The following is a 16863-nucleotide window of genomic DNA, read 5'->3' as shown; positions in this document are numbered from 1 at the left end:
ACAAGCCCATAGTCACAGGGGTGTCCTCTATACAAACTTTGAAGCTTGACAGATCCGGGTTCCGAGGTGACGTCAAAGCAGTCATTCTGAACGTGCTTTTACTGCAGTCTCACATGCAGACCTGTGCTAGAGGGCATCTTACTAGGGCTCCAAGGAGAGTGCAGGATATCTGTAGTCTTGTCCAAGCTTCAGTTCTGATCTCCATCTGGAAATGTGTCATTGTCTCATCCTGTCACAGGGAAATTAATGTGTCTTGCTGTAAAACCTCTCCATACGTCTTCTTATAAATAGGATGTTTTATTGTAATTTATGTTTCCATTTATACATGAGGTTTGTCCTTTCATGTTTGTATTCTTTATCTATTCATCTGCCTTTACTGTTTTCTATGTAACCGTGAGATACTGCAAATAAAGTTTGGAGTTACATCTGAGGAAATATCGATTTGTGTTCACATCCGCACTCTCCAACCTCGCTCCTAGACATTTAGGTTTTCACTCCGACAGTAATATAGCACTCCTGATTCTAATACTTAGCTAGTTAATGTGTTGAATCAGGTTAGTAACAACTGGGGTTGCAGCAAAAAAAACCTAGTTGGAGAGCCCTAATATACTCTGCCACAAGAAACATGCTGCTGTGATGAATGTCACAACAGCACCCTCTAGTGTCATTCACAAACTACTGTTTCCCTGACCATTTCCACAGTGTGCAGTAGGACTTGAAGCAGTTGAAGTTATGGAAATATCTAGCGTCTGAACCCATACATAGACATAGAGACACAGGACAACAATCCAGGTTCAACAGAGGGTCAAGTCTGTGGGTATGGTTGTTAACTTTATTGCCAATACACTGGTCAGATGGCTTAGCAAATGATTAACATCCTATTCGTTCTGTTTGGAAAACATAACGTGTGATCTGTGTCTCAGACATACAAGCTGGGACAACCTGCTATCACACACAACCAACCCTCACCCACCGACAGCCTAAACCACAGAATGAAGGAAATACTGACACTTTGAAGTGGAATGAACATGGATTAAACACTGCTTCTGTAACCAATGCCATAATACTTCAATTTGGACAATTACAATCATCCTTGAGACACAGAGATTTACAAGTACTACAGATCTAAAAAGGAATTACATTCAAGAATTCCAATCGTTTTCCAAAAGAAAATCGCAAAACTTGCAATAAACAAAGTTTCCCAAAGACACATCGTTTCAACACTACAATCTTCATGGAATTGTCCTTTCAGAAGGACCAGACACGACCTAGGGAAACCGTCCCCAACACTTCCTCTTCATTCATCAGTTCATTTCTAAAGGTTCACTAAAGGTTGACGATGACTGTGACTGCGTTACGTCTAGTGATGAGCTGTGTGTCGGGTCTAGTCAAAGTAATAGTTCTGCATGAAGACACTTTGGACTCCTCTGAAGACAGGGGAGTAGTTGTAGATGAGAGCTCTCTCCTCCTCCATGAGGCTGAGGAACTGGTGCTGGCTCTTCATGGCTGGACACCGCGAGGAGAGGAGGAGAACGGAGAAGGGTGGAGAAGAAGAGGTTCAGGGTGAGAGGAAAAAGATCGATTAATAAAAACATTCAATAAGGAATTGGAGGGTAAGTTTATTAGTTCAAAGCCAAAGACAGACAGGTTGACCTGTGGCTGACCGAACACGCTAACCCCACAGACTGACCGAACAGGCTGACTCCACAGACAGACTGAACAGGCTAACCCCACAGACTGACCGAACACGCTAACCCCACAGACTGAGCGAACAGGCTGACCCCACAGACTGACTGAACAGGCTGACCCCGCAGGTTGACCCCGCAGGTTGACCCCACAGGTTGCTCAGTGCTCACCCTCTGACACAAAAAAGCTGGCGGTGTAGAAGGAGGCCGAGACTGCGGAGGATGTGTGGACCATGCCTGCTTTCTGGATCCACTCAAACGGAGCCTTCTCTGGGTGCCACTGGACCGCGTAGAACGGGTACCTGTGGGCTGGGGGTCAGAGGGGATGGGCAGGTGGGCTCGCCTTAGTTAGGGTAGATAGTCTAGTTTAAAAGGGACTTTAAACTAGTCGTCTAGTCTAGATGGGAAGAGGGCAGTGCAGAACTGGTACCGGTTCTACAGTGTGTCACTGCCAAACACACACACACACACACACCCACATACCCTACTCACACACACAAGCAGATACCCCATGCCCTCTGTGCCCCCCTCCCTCCTACCCTCCATGGTGGAGATGAAATCCTTCTTGCCGTCGTTGTTGGTGGACAGGATCCTGTAAAAGCGTTTCAACTTGGCGTTCCTGCTGTAGTTCTGCCGATTGCATTAGAGCAGGATCACATTAGACTGATTAGAGTGGATCGTATTCGACTACATTCGATTAGACCAGCGTGCTTCCCAGGGACAGAGGCTGGTTGTGTATGAGGGAGAAACTTTGAACTTTTCTCTAAACTTCAACACTCGGCGCGTGTTAATGTGGAAAGACCTTCTGTGTACCTGCAGGGAGAGGCTCCAGCTGTGGAAGTTGGAGGTGATGTTCTCAGACGCCAGGGCCTGCAGCAGCTCTCTGGGGAAGGTCCTGAACAGACGACTGCTCTGGGCTCCTGGGGACAAGGCAGGCGGGCAGACAGACAGGGCAGGAGGGGTGAGACGGGTGGGTATAGACAGAGGGGGGGGAGGAGAGGTGGAGGAAGGAGGGTCCTTGGCGAGAGGGTGAGGGCCACAGCCTTGGTGTCTGTGGGGGTGAGGAGAGGGGATGAGAGGGTGAGGGTACCTGGTGTGAGGGTGAGGGGCAGGGCCACAGCCTTGGTGTCGGTGAGGGTGAGGAGGTTCTTGTTGCTGGCCAAGACTGTCATCTGCTGAAAGCCCTGGCAGGTGCCCCAGATAGGGAAGTAGTCCCCTGCATCGTTGGCCTGATGATCAGCAACAACATCGACAAACAAATCAGAGGAATACAGTCAAATACAGAATTTCTAATGCCATTTCAAATCACTTTTAGTTGTGTCAGTCTAGTGGAAATGCATTCAGAACAGAAGCTACAGAGATACCTTTTCAGAAGATGAGGAATCCATTGATGTGAGACTTGGTTACAAACAGTTACCTTGATAGCCAGGTCGTACAGGATCTTGGACACGCGGCTGAACTGGGAAGTCTGAAGGTCCACATCTCCTCCTGGCAACAGCACACTGCACACACACACACACACAACCGATCAATAAATACAAAAAAACAACAACTTCATACTCAAAAATCCTTGATACTCACCCATTAATGGAGTTGAATATCTTCACATATTCTCCTTCTGTTTGATTAATTCTGTAAGAACAGAGACAACAGTTGTTCAGGCAAGCAAAGAGTGGGGTGCTACTGTTAGACTACTGAAACGTCACCACCAATAAGTTGCGTCAGGGCAGGTGTCATGTTAGCATATGCTTTTTTTTGTCCCCACTCCCCATCAGTGTTAAGACCTTGGTGTGTAGGCTAGTGAACAGAGGTTTGGGAGTAAGTTACATAGCATAGGGTGAAGCGTGGTTAGAGTTCCTCTCAGAGCATGTAACCACACAGTACACACAGAAAGTGGAATGGTAGCTACACATTTTTCCATTGCAGAGAAAACTTGATCTCAACATCATCCTCAGCGTCAAACTCAAGTGAACCTACATCATCATCATCATCAGGTAACATACATATTCCATCCTTGTCGCCAGCTTACCACAGCATTGAGTGTCTCTGAGCCCATAATGTAGTAATAACAAGGTAAAGAAAAGTACATCTACAGACATCAAATGAAGAACTTGTCTGGAAGATCTACCACATCCTGTTCCCGTTTTGATGTTTTAGAGCTCCTCTCAGAGGATGTAACCACAAAGTACACACAGAAAGTGGCATGGTAGCTACATGTTTTTCCATTGCAGAGAAAACCTGATCTCAACATCATCCTCAGCGTCAAACTCAAATGTACCTACATCTTCATCATCATGTCTGTAGAAGTACCTTTCTTTACCACTGCAGATCATTTAACCTCTGGAGCCACATAGAACACAAAGTGAGCTGCATGACCCATCTTTCCAGTACGTGTGCACTGTGTGTGTCCAGTGAGCCGGGGTGCGCAGGTCACCTGATGGGCACCACGCGGGCCCCCGCCCCCTCCAGGTACTTCACATAGGAGGCAGCGATGTAGGAGGAGCCCAGGGCGTGGACGTCTTCCACAATGTTCTCCTGGGCCAGCACACCTGGACAACACTGACAGGTTAATACATGCCACAGGTGTCATCGCTTCGCTGATCAGCGTGGTTTCCCCCCTCAATGTGATCACAGAAACAGTTCAGCTGGCTGTGCAGACAGAAGTGGGGAGCGGTATTTATACCGAGGAGTGAGTTTAACCAATTGAAGACTGAGTGAATGGTGGTTGGTATGAGGTGGGGGAATACACAGTTGGCTTATTGACAGCTAAGAATACCATAAAACAGCTTCTCTAACTTACATTTACATTTAGTCATTTAGCAGACGCTCTTTTCCAGAGCGACTTACAGTAAGTACAGGGACATTCCCCCCGAGGCAAGTAGGGTGAAGTGCCTTGCCCAAGGACACAACATCATGTGGCACGGCGGGGAATCGATCCAGCAACCTTCTGATTACTAGCTCGACTCCCTCACCGCTCAGCCATCTGACTCCCTGACTCCTAACTTCAATGTGGACTCATTGGAATGTGTTTATGTGTATGTAAATGCATACATGTAAATGTATTCATTTTTTGATTTTGAGCTGCAAAGCTGGGTTGTTTTAGGTTATGTGCTGATCATGGCTAACTACTGTATAGGTTATCCTTTTCGGCTCATACTAGCATACAAACTGCTTTCTAATCATTTCTGTTGAATTGGGGCGTTATAGCCAATTATTTGCTCCAGATCGAAAGCTATGCATCTACGGACCGTTGCCAGTGCACGGACCTGGGTTTGAGAAACACTGGGGACAGGCCTCGCAAGAGATATTCAAATTCATCATGTATGTCTTTCAGGCGCACGCACACAAGTGTACATGGACACAAATGCACGCACACACGCACAGAAAAGTCTAGAACAAGACATAGCCTATGATGAAGCATTGAGCCCAATTGTTTTTTCTCTCGCCATATTACATAATGCAATTTTTACTCATTCAGTCGGTTGGTTCAGGTTGCCTTACCGATTATTGGTCGGTAATTCAGCTGAGGAGTGCACGCCACCGGCAAAAGCAGACCGCAGAGGCAGGCGGTCAGCACCGCAGAAACTACCACCGGAGAACACATTCACCTCGGTCACCACACCAGCAAAATAAACTAAGGGTAAAAAAGACAGGTTGAGATCGGTGAATTATGTCTTTAGTCAGCAGGAGTCCTGTGGCTCGTGTCTCTGCTGCAGCCGGATAATTCTCATCGTGCGCATGGTGGCGGGGGCGCAGGGAGAGAAAACGCGCACCATCGGTCCAGTGACGTGTGCAAACAAGCGCACAAATGCACGCAACAGAACATTCAGGGGTGCGTTTCCCGAAAGCATCGTAAGCCTAAGTTGATCGTAGAGTCCATCGTACGATGGATCTTAGTTGTACGGGCCGTTTCCCGAAACCATCGTAGCTAAAGAGGCACTTCAAAATCGTCGTAGATCAACGAGAGCTCCAGACCAGTCGTAGATCGCTAAGTGCATCGTAGCACAGAGACTCAGTGGAGACACGCGTAGGCCGACCATGAAAACTACATTAAACTCATGCTGAAAGTTAATTCCGATGGAAAATAAGATTTTTTTGGTCCTCTTTTTACACCAGTTACGCTGGAACTGGGATATTTCTTAGTGAACCATACAAGTTTAACTGCCGAAAAAATATCAGAATCCGGTTTATCCTCAAGTAAATTTAGGTTACACAAAATAATTTGATTTAGTGGGTTTGGCGCATGCAATGAAGGTATTTAAAAAACAAATGTCAGTCTTATTCAAAATACTATAACATTGAAATATGGCTGTTGTAATGTGCAATAGAAACTAGAAATGCATTAACGTAACGCTTTTACGAGTACAATAACACAACAACAATTGAACATTGAAGATGTTTATTAGAATTATAGGGCTGGTAGCACGCCAAGCCCGGTGGATGAAGAGGCTGGTGGCAGAGCCGAGCCTGATGTTAGGAGATGGTGGCGCCCAGGAAATGGAAAGACTCCACAGGGTTGAAGTCACACAGGGTGAATGGGCTGGGAGGGAGTGAAAACTCGTACGAAAATCATAAAAGCCATTGAAGATAGCCTAAGTCCTGCACTGCAGACTTGTCCCCTCTGATATGGGGAATTGGATGTGGTCTGAGATGTGGCAAAGTAATGCAGTTGTGACAGCCTGCACAGATCTTGACACTGAGGCCTTGGCGAGCCCATGTCCATCTCCAATAACCTTCAGAAAACTGCCAATGGCATAGAACCTTAACACTGCCAGTAGTTGGGTTACAGGGGTCAGTGCAAAGGACCTCCTTGTTAGCCTCTGCAGGTCTGCTTCTATGTGGTTCAGGAGCATCATGATATCATGATGTCATCTGACATATCTTACACTCATAATGAGTATAATTGATCAACCATCAATTAAAGTAGAGTTGATTATTCATGTCAAAAACAATGATTCCATGTTGAAGACATGGGGTATTCATTACTTATGTGTTTGTCATTTGTCACAATGTCATTTGTGGCCAATATGTGATAATTATGAGATTGCAAACATGGTCTTGGGAAGCTGTTGGCCTATGCAAGATTGTAGATATAGTCACTAGACTATATAGGCACTAGAAAATAAGACAGTAAATATGTTGGATTGAGATGCTTGTATTTGTACATTGAATTGTTTAGGATGCTAGCTGGGACATGCCATGTGTGATACCATTCATATGCATGGTTTTTAACCTTGCATAACCCTCCATCAAGTTGCGTCAGAAGAATCACATTTCAGTACAATGGACAGCGTCTTGTTAAGTGCAACTTAAGAGATACGTACGATGGTTCTCCTTACGAGCATGTTCGGGAAACGCACGTAAGAAATAACGATGGATCGTTATTTTCATCGTAGAGAACCCTCGTAACAGCTACGATCCATCGTTATCGGGAAACGCACCCCATGCTGTTAAAATTTAATGTGTATGAAATATAATTTATAGGTCTAGCCATGCATTTGAGATAAATTAAGCGAAATGTTGCAAGAGATCTTACACCTGTAGCCTAAAAAACTAATTAAAACGAATTGTGTTATTTTTATATTAAACAAATAAAGCGTTATTTTCAGAATAAAGGCTAAATGTTTCAATTTAATTTCCACAAAATCAATCGTGGTCGTTATATTTCTAAATATACCTTAAAATGTTTACATTTAATATTAATTTCTACCAAAATAATAGTGGTCGTTATTTTTCCAAATATCCCATAAAAAAATTACATTTCATATTAATTTCTAAACGCAGGAGCTGGAGGCTACCCGCCCGGAACGCATGAACAGTGGCAACATTTTCCCACGCAATGCACTCTGGGTCGTCATATGAAAATGGCGGACGAAGTTGAGCAGGTTGGTAATAACGGATCTGACAGCTTTTGTAGATATTGCAGGAGTTACAGAAAGTTTTAGATGTTTGTCTGAATGGAAAAAAGATGCATGTCTTTTTGGTCGTCTTTCGTTTTCTCGAGTAGCTAGCTAATTGAAGCTAGCACTAGCCCAAACAGCCTTGAAGCGTTCACAGTGTATTCAATGAACGTGAGACTTACGATGGGTTACCCAGCGTAGGTAGCTAGCACAATGAGTTAGAGCCCTGCACATTTCTTTACAAGCCGTTTGACGATGATTATAATTGTTTTTCATGTCAGCTAGGTCTCGGTGTTTGCCATGAGCCGGTCGGTCTGTTAACCCCACTACTGCAACCCCACTCCTATTCTCATTTTCGGTGTAGCTAATCATGATTCATGTCTGTCGCCACTGTCTCCCTCGCCGTATGTTTGAACTCACAGCAACAGAGCAGCAACACGGTCGAAGAGCCGCTGGACCTGATCCGTCTGAGTCTGGACGAGAGAATCTACGTCAAGATGAGAAACGACAGAGAATTACGGGGCAGACTCCACGTAAGACTCCTACACACGACCTGTATCCTCAACCCCAGAGCCTTTCAAAGTGGCCCAACTCCACCTACTTAGCAAACCCCTTTTTTAAACTGAACACAGTGGGAGTCCTGGTTGCATTAGACCAAAGCTACACATAGGTTGTTAGTGGTGTGTTTTTTCATACCTACTCCGTGTAACGTTGTTGCTGTTGTTTAGGCTTACGACCAGCACTTAAACATGATACTCGGAGACGTAGAGGAGACGGTGACCACAGTGGAGATAGACGAAGAAACGTATGAAGAGTTGTACAAGGTACCCGAACGCACCCCTTTATTTGAACACAAACACACACCCATAGCCTGGGGACTGACCCATCTGCGAGCTCATGGTTTATTTGCTCTGGCAGATGGGTCTAGCAATGACAGGCTAACACACCCACACTTGCACACGGAAACACACTGTTACTCACACGAACACTGAGAGAACCCTGTACATGTATACACTTAATAACACTAACACATACGGCGCAGCACAAGGCAGCCAACAGAGTTTGTTTGTTGATGTTTGTTTGTTTTTCCCCAGTCCACGAAGAGGAACATCCCCATGCTGTTTGTCCGAGGAGATGGCGTTGTCCTGGTAGCTCCTCCCCTCAGGGTTGGCTAGCTCCTCCCTCGGCTGCAGTCTTAGGACTCCATGTACTGCAACCATCTTTCACTCTCACTGAGGAACAAGACGTGTTCAGCCCTGCTTCAATTCTCTAAAGATCCAGCCTTCCTCACTTCCTAAAGCTAATTCTTATGGAACACAATACGATGGGCGTAAGCATGGTATCTTGCTACACTTCTTATACCCATCTGTCACACATACGATCAGTGATTTCTGTGAGGATGGGAGGTTGCATGTCTAGAGAATCCAAACAGGGACTTGGTCTTTTGATGGTGTTTTTGTTGTAATTCTGACACATAGAATCTTCTTTCCTCTTATGATTTTGTATGTTTTAAGTGACTGTTAAAAGCCGAGAGGTCATGACCCCTCCTCGTCCGGTCGTGACCATACTTCCTGTTTTGATTTGAACTAAACAACGGGGGATCACTGTCCCCAGCTCTTGTGTTAGAAGCCTGGGTCATCTCTGGGCGGGGGCTAATTTTATATTTTTGTAAAGGTTGTGGAAGCAACGGCGTGGCAGCCCTATTTTTGGTTGTTTGGTAACTTGTGACACTTGAATAATAAAAACCAAATGGCACAAAGCAGTTTGTAAAGACAAGTGGGTTGTGTTCTTATTCCTGGCTTGTGTGGTCCGAGGAAGGCTGGCTGTTATAAACTAACTGGGAGCACTTTTGAGTCAGAATCACATTAGATCAATGCCATTAATCTAATGATTACCATTAACATGAATGGTTATGTAAAAATCAAAGTTGGTCACCATTAAAGCTAGTTCACTATAGGGTCATCATCATCAATTTGCTCCACAGCATACAAAAGATTGGGTCAGAAAAAACAGTAGGTTGACAGTTATTGTGTAGCTATGTAGCACTGCATTAGTAAATCAATTGCAGTTTTTCTCGATTGCTAAAACACATTTCTGGAACCGGTCACCTATTTTCTCAAAACTGTACACACACTGCAAACACTGCTCTCAAATCATAAACAAAGTTATCAAAATGATATACACTATCTAGCAGTCGGTAAACAATACACCAAAAAATGGAAATACATTGTTCAAAACAGCTCTCAGGGAGAAGTACATTTTTAATCTCAAAACTAATTTCATATTTATCTGTCATTGTCTGTTGATGAACGAAAACATGTTCTATCATAGTAGCTCAAATTTCATCAGAAATTACTACTCTGCTTTGCCTTTTGCAATTTGTTTTGTTCTTCCTCCTCCTTGTACCCCTATACAGTACTGTACCCTGCATCTCACAAACTTGTCCTTTGTCTCTGTGATACTGTAAAACTTGTTCTTTGTTGATATGAACCTGCAACCAGTCAAAATGTATTGAGCAGTCAGTACTGTTACAGTAACAAATGGAAAGCACAATGTTCAGGGCCATACAACTTGTTCATTGTACAGTATACAGCTTACAATGCACTGTACTACAGTATACAATACTAAAAGGGACAAAAATCCAAGATGTAAACATGTAATCAATATGCTTCTTCTTGTCTTTGGGCTGGGTCAGGACAGAGCACTTCGTCGACATCACAAGCAGTATTTTCCCACCTTCAACAACTTGTTTGCTCTCTGAACTGGCTTATATTGGTTGTGTCACATCATTTGAAACAAGTGAAATCAATTTTGAGTGCTTGTGTTTAATCAATGACATGTTTTCTCTATTTGTATTTGAATGTTGCCACTTGTGTTTACCAGTATGGATGACATGTGCATTAGAGTGCAGAATGTGTTTGGAGTCTGAGAATGTGTTTTGAGTTTTTCTGAAAAGTCTAAGTGAAATTTGCTAATTATGTTTTACCATGTGAAATGGTTTAAGGTATTGACAACAGACTGCACAATTAGCTAAATGAGTTCAGGCAACTGAGAGCTTTGTTCAGCCAATGGGTTTTAGTGTTTTAGCAATTGAGAAAAACTGTAGTAGACAGATCATGGATTTTATACTATGCCAATATTTATGTTCATATAAGTTCATTTATGGATCGATAGATGCATAAGCAGGCAAACCGACCAATTATTAAAGATAGATTGCCTAACGTTATATACATCAACACCACTAGATGGTAATGTTGGAACATGTTTTGTAGTCCAGTCTGCAACCAACAAGGAGAGCTGTTGTTCAACTACTCAACTATCAACTACCCAATTGGCTTGAGGGAGGCAAACAGATTTAGCTGAGAGAGATCCTTATCGGTCGGATGTTGGAATGAACTTCCTGATGCTAATCGCATGTTAATGATATATTTCCATCATCGTACTATAACGTGGATTGATTTCAATACTCAACTTGGTAGCTGACCTGATTTGGGATTCACGTCTGCCTATTCAGACCAGACCTGGCTCAGAATACCATTTGAAATGATTCAGAGTACTCATCTGTGCTTGATTGCTTGAGCCTAGCCAAATGGAACCCTGACCACCTGTCAATGCATAGAGACTCGCGCAAACGTCTCGCACATTAGTGAGGACTCGAGATACTTACTGGCTCATGCCTGAGTCGGGCAGTGTTCTCATGCACGTGAGACGGACAGAGCTCCCCGGCTGACTCACATGTCAGGGAAGTGTATTTCTAGTGTTGTGTGTCTAAAACAAACAGCCATGTAGCACCGCAGAGAGACGTGCAGACCAAAGAAAAGAAAAAGAAAAACGATGTGGTATTTGCAGAGCATCCCCAGGCAGTGAGTTCTTGGGAGAGCAGCCCCAACAGAGTCAGCGGTGTGGGGTGTCGAGGGGCCAGTCTTCTCCCAGAGCCTGGATGGTCCTCTGGCAGGAGTCTAGTCCAAATATAGCTGACTGGGGCCGGGCCCAGCCTGTATAGGAGTCATGGGAGCCATTGTCAGGGATAAACCTCAAGAGGGATCACAGTACCCTGGTCACAGACACAGGCCGGAAGTACCCTGGTCACTGACACAGAGACATCTCTGAAGTAACCGACAGTAAATGTAAGTTGGGATGCGTCAGGCCCAGAACCACAGTCTGGACTGTGGGAGACTGTGTGCTCTGTATTGTAATGTGTTCTGGTTACATAAGCAGAGAGAGGAGAGAGAGGCTAAAGGAGAAAAAGCGCTGCATGTGAGCAAGGATGTTGATTCAGCCAACCGAACATTAGTTACTAAGCATTAGTCAGGTCTGGGCAGAAACACCTGCGGGCGTTTATACTTTTACAATCAGGAGTTAACCCTTAACTATGCTTGCCCAACCTACCATGATGATAACATTGCCATTACAACACAACAGCATGCAACAAACCTTCCACTTTTTCGTGACCCATGTTAACGAGTCTGCGTTTGTGTCTGTGGTGTGGGGGCTTGTGTGTGTGCTTGTGTGTGTGCTTGTGTGTGTATGTGTGTGTGCGCGCGCGCGTGTGTGTGTATGCCTGCGTGTGTGTCATAGTGTGAGAGTTTGATCCAATCAAAGAGAGAGTGAGGGAGAGAGAGAGAGAGATAAAGGGACATTTAGAGTAGGGAAGAGAGAGAAGAAAAGAAAGAGGAGAGAAAGAGAGAGATGCAGATAGATAGAGGGAGAGGAAGTTGGGTGTGCTGGGGAGGATTGGCCCACTTTCCTCTCTCCAAGACGAGCCAGTCCATCTAGGAAGTCAGAAGGGTGGGCTGAAGAGTGGTGAGAGAGAGAAGGAGGGAGAAAGATGGCCGATCGGACCGCTATAGGAGACCAAGCCGTCTGTACCTGTCCACACTGGACCCGCTCACTGGCCTACTATACCTGCAGACATTATTCTTAGATGAAAGAACTTGTGATGTGAAAACACATGGTCCAGATAACACTGTGCCTTATCTCTATGGTAGCAAAAAATCCAAGACTTCTAAAGTATCTGTCCTTGAACTTTGTGTTTCAAAGGTTTTATTTACTTAACACAAGCCCAGTTGTGTTTACATTATGTGCAGCCAGCTATTTAGGACTGTCAGTTGTGTTAAATTAGGGTGGAAGCAGGAACTGACAGCTAACAGGAAAATGCAGTTTCACAGAGATAGTTCAGAAATTCTACTACATTTACGTTTAGTCATTTAGCAGACGCTCTTATCCAGAGCGACTTACAGTAAGTACAGGGACATTCCCCCCGAGGCAAGTAGGGTGAAGTGCCTTGCCCAAGGACACAACGTCATTTGGCATGGCCGGGATTCGATCCTGCAACCTTCTGATTTCTAGCCCGACTCCCTCACCGCTAAGCCATCTGACTCCCACGTCGTACTAAGAAGTGAATGTTGTCATTCAAGGCATCCAAGGTTAAATGCACATTTTTGTGTACATTTTGAAATGTCACACACCTCAACCAGTACAACCAGACATACGTTTTCCTTTCAGCCTTTCACTTGTGCTCCCTACAATGGTCGGACTAGCGCTTGAGGGCAGGCCCCACACTTTGGGAACCTCTGCAGTATGGGAGCTGTACATGTGAGGGCCTCCTACATGATGACATGGGTGGACGATGAAAGTGAGATGAGTGGCGCTGGCAGGAGAACTGCCAGACCATCCACCTGAGCTCATATCTCTCCACACCTCATTGTTCCTGTAGGAGAGGAAAGATAAACTCAAAGTATGGATGACTTTATCCCAGTTTTATTGACACTTTCTCAGTGTCATGATGGAACTGCTAATCTCTTACATGTTATGCATAATGTGTTATGATGAAGCAATGAGTTCTTGAGGAATTTCTGTGCATTGTATGTGTGTGTGTGTGTGCGAGAATATATGTGTGTATTGTGCAAAAAGGGTGTCTGGAGCTGGTTAGAGAACCACAGAGTAGCAGTTAGCCAGCAGGAGACCCACATGAGGAATCCGATAACCAGATTGTTCCATGTGAGCTACAGAAGGATGCCATTTTCAGCTGAACATTTTACATTTAGTCATTTAGCAGACGCTCTTATCCAGAGCGACTTACAGTAAATACAGGGACATTCCCCCGAGGCAAGTAGGGTGAAGTGCTTTGCCCAAGGACACAACGTCATTTGGCATGGCCGAGAATCAAACCTGCTACCTTCTGATTACTAGCCCGACTCCCAAACCGCTCAGCCATCTGACCCCCAAGGGGTGTTTCTGTCTGGGTGTCTCACCCAGGATGATTGTGAGCCAAACTGAACGTGCACCACCAGACCAAGGGAACGTCTCTGGTCGGATAATGAAGTTTGGGCAAATTGTGGAGGGGTGAAGGTTTGGAAGTAGTTTGGATGGTATTTGATCTGAATGTCTGTGGTGCTTCACGGTGGAGCGTCAAGCCTTGCGGGAGAGGAAGTGCTCTGGACCCTGCAGCCCTCTACCCTCAGACCCATCAACAGACATGATAAAACAATATGATTACAACCAGCCTTCATATGAGGGTGGGGATAGCTGAGTGGTGAGCGTATTTGACTGCAGTTCAAGAGGTCACAGGTTACCATATCCCTGTATGTTCTTTGGATAAACCCATCTGCTAAAACAACATATTTATATGTGGATCAATATACCAATATGACTACAACCGCCATTATATGGATCAACAGACATGATCAAGAAAACAATGTGAATACCACAGCCATGAGACGGATCATCAAACATGATCAATATATCACTGACCCGACAGCTGAAAGATCAGCTCAGCAGCTGTCTACAGTATGTTGTTTGAGGGCCACAGCATCCTGCACACAGTTGGAGTGTTTGGTATGCAGGTGATTTGTTTGGTTTGAGACGTGTTACACAATCATAATGCTCTTTTCCAAGGACAATAATAGTGGCTATTTAAAGTTATGACCAAAGGGAATTCATTACACACCCCTCATAATAAAGAGCCCTGGTTTTACCACTGCCCAGACTGAAAGCCAACTCAGACTCGATTCAGACCTAGCATAATAGTAGTATTGTAGTCATGCCAAGCCAAACCAGACCATACCACACCACACCAGATCCCACTAGACTTGACCATACCAGAGCAGCTTGATTTGTCCATTTGTTGTATCACTTCAGTGTGTGCATGTGGTCGCGTGCATGCATGTGTGTCCGCATGTGTGTGATGATGTAACCGGAATACATCACATGTCCCCAGGTTCAGCTTTGAAGAAGCAATGATTCATGGGAAACTGGCCTCTCTGCATTTTATTTTGACATAGAAAAATGTGGAGCACATGTGTGTACCGGAGAGGGCTTGTCCCTCACACACGCATGGGCGTGTGGCCTGTGTCTCATTGCAGACAATGTGCAGGAATGCTGCTGCATGGCACAGTCCAGGCTGCTGATTGGCCAGCCTCAAGAGCTCAACACACCCACACCCTCATTGGCCGGAGTGAGGTGACTTCTTGTTGGACTTGTTTTAGAGTTCACAGATGGTTTTCGTGAAGAACGATGCACCCTTGGGATAGCTGAGAGGTGTTAGTCCAAAGATGGACTGGACCTTGACAAGTATCACTCCCTCATTAAAACCTTATCTGCCCACACAAATAAAACCCACTACTTCCTGAACAAAATTAACTCTCTCTCAAACCCTTACCCCCACACAACCTACAAGACCCCAACCAATCAGGTTTCAAGCCTGGCCACTCCACAGAAACTGCCCTCCAGTGTGCCAGAGCGGCTTCAAGGTCATCCAACATCATTCTGCTGAACATCATCCGCAGCATTTGACACGGGCAACCACCAGATCCTGCTTGCTAGACTTTCTGAGATGGGCATCTCTGGCACTGCACTCCAGTGGATCTCATCCTACATGCTCCTCTGGCTTCCCATCAAGGCCCGCATCAGATTCAAGACTCTGGTACTGACCTTCCAAGTGGTGAACGGGACTGCACCCGACTAAATCTACTCTCTCGTCCAGCCTTACACCTGCCACCTACAGTCGTCTTCCAACAACCGTCTGGTGGTCCCAACTCTGAGTGCCTGCTCCCAACCTAAGCTCTTCTCCTGTCTGGCCCCCCAATGGTGGAATCATCTCCCCACCTCCATCAGAGATACTGAATGTGTCTCCACCTTCAAGAAAAGGCTAAAGACGCACTTGTTCCTGGAGTACACCAGCACTTAAGAAATATTTGTTGGATCAGATGTTAGTTGATTTCCTCCAGGAACACAATGATACTTATTGAGGGACTTGTTGCACTTTTTGGTTAGTTGTAACTGGTTTAACTAGTTATACTCGCTGCATATTATAATATTGTGAGAGTCTGTGAGAGTCAGATGGCTAAACGGTTAGGGAATCGGACTAGTAATCTGAAGGTTGCCAGATCGATTCCCGGCCGTTGGGAGGAGGTGTGAAGAGGAGTACATTGTATGAGGAGGTACGTTTCCAACAGAGGTTCTAAAGAGCCATGTGATGTTGTTTTGGCCCCTGGCTGGTCCTCGTTGGCCCAGAGCCTGGCTCTAAGGGGGCACGGCAGAACACACACATGCATACACACTCTCCACGTGCACACACACACAGCTTCAATTGTTGTACACACAAGTTACAGCTTCCCTCCACTGGCATGCCCTCTCGATGCTCAGTTATGCAGGAGGTCTGGTTCTTTGTTCTGCTTTGTTTACGGCAACAGTCCCACTGTGCTGGTTAGGATCCAGCAGACCAGCCCAGCCCAGACCCCTCTAGCCTCCCGGGGTCCCAGGGCCAGAGCTTGACACATTCCCTAAATATCTTTCCGGTTGCTTTGTCCGCGGCATTTGAGTGTATATTGTGTGGGGACAGAGCCATTGTTTTGAGAACCCGTGGCATTGTGTGCACTTAATCTTTCTTGTTGGAGTTTAGTTGTACGATCAGGTGGTGTGTATCCGCCCCTGCACCCTCCCTGCTGCTTGGGGAAGGGCTCGTACCAGGGGACATTGTGGCCGGTGTCGGTGTACATTAGTCATGCTGGACGTAGCCCACAATGGCGTCCCTGACTCTGTCTTTGTCTCTCCCCTCTAGGCTTTGTTATGGAACCCTCCGGAACAATGAGCAGATGCGCGTCTATGTGCCACAGTGCTCATCATGGATGAGCTGCTCTGGGATGTGTCACATGTAGAGCAGCATGGTGCTCGGGCCTCTCGTCTGCAGCGTTCTGAATGTGCTGCTGCCAGAGCTGATGCTGTGATACCACTGGGGTAGAACACACACCCGTATGAACACACACACACACACAGCT

The 16863-nt window shown here is 45.5% G+C and overlaps 2 protein-coding genes across 2 annotated transcripts; one reads left to right on the top strand and one right to left on the bottom strand.

The window, feature by feature from the left end:
- Positions 1-818: 818 nt before the first annotated feature.
- Positions 819-5587, bottom strand: zgc:171566. Its single transcript, XM_047025123.1, has 9 exons — positions 5187-5587; positions 4120-4234; positions 3267-3317; positions 3103-3187; positions 2776-2914; positions 2499-2605; positions 2225-2315; positions 1857-1994; positions 819-1506 (listed from the first exon to the last, which is right to left on the bottom strand). Exons 1-9 carry the CDS (start codon positions 5287-5289, stop codon positions 1385-1387), a joined length of 951 nt encoding a protein of 316 aa, XP_046881079.1. The 5' UTR covers positions 5290-5587; the 3' UTR covers positions 819-1384.
- Positions 5588-7503: 1916 nt separating this feature from the next.
- On the top strand, positions 7504-9361 carry lsm3 (LSM3 homolog, U6 small nuclear RNA and mRNA degradation associated). Its single transcript, XM_047025267.1, has 4 exons — positions 7504-7570; positions 8008-8118; positions 8314-8409; positions 8680-9361. Exons 1-4 carry the CDS (start codon positions 7544-7546, stop codon positions 8758-8760), a joined length of 315 nt encoding a protein of 104 aa, XP_046881223.1. The 5' UTR covers positions 7504-7543; the 3' UTR covers positions 8761-9361.
- Positions 9362-16863: the final 7502 nt, after the last annotated feature.

Source organism: Hypomesus transpacificus, chromosome 9, assembly GCF_021917145.1.
Source record: "Hypomesus transpacificus isolate Combined female chromosome 9, fHypTra1, whole genome shotgun sequence".
Lineage (NCBI taxonomy): Eukaryota > Metazoa > Chordata > Actinopteri > Osmeriformes > Osmeridae > Hypomesus > Hypomesus transpacificus.
Note: the sequence above shows the minus strand (reverse complement) of the source record. Positions and strands in the feature narration are given on the sequence as shown.

Bases quoted from the DNA above. Each gene is read 5' to 3' on its own strand.
- zgc:171566 (XM_047025123.1), bottom strand. From the start codon at position 5,289: ATGTGTTCTCCGGTGGTAGTTTCTGCGGTGCTGACCGCCTGCCTCTGC. The intron at 3,318-4,119 runs GTGACCTGCGCA...CTGTTCTTACAG, and splicing joins GCCCGCGTGGTGCCCATCAG to AATTAATCAAACAGAAGGAG. The intron at 2,316-2,498 runs GTACACAGAAGG...TGCAATCGGCAG, and splicing joins GCTGGAGCCTCTCCCTGCAG to AACTACAGCAGGAACGCCAA.
- lsm3 (XM_047025267.1), top strand. From the start codon at position 7,544: ATGAAAATGGCGGACGAAGTTGAGCAG. The intron at 7,571-8,007 runs GTTGGTAATAAC...TTGAACTCACAG, and splicing joins TGGCGGACGAAGTTGAGCAG to CAACAGAGCAGCAACACGGT. The intron at 8,119-8,313 runs GTAAGACTCCTA...GCTGTTGTTTAG, and splicing joins AATTACGGGGCAGACTCCAC to GCTTACGACCAGCACTTAAA.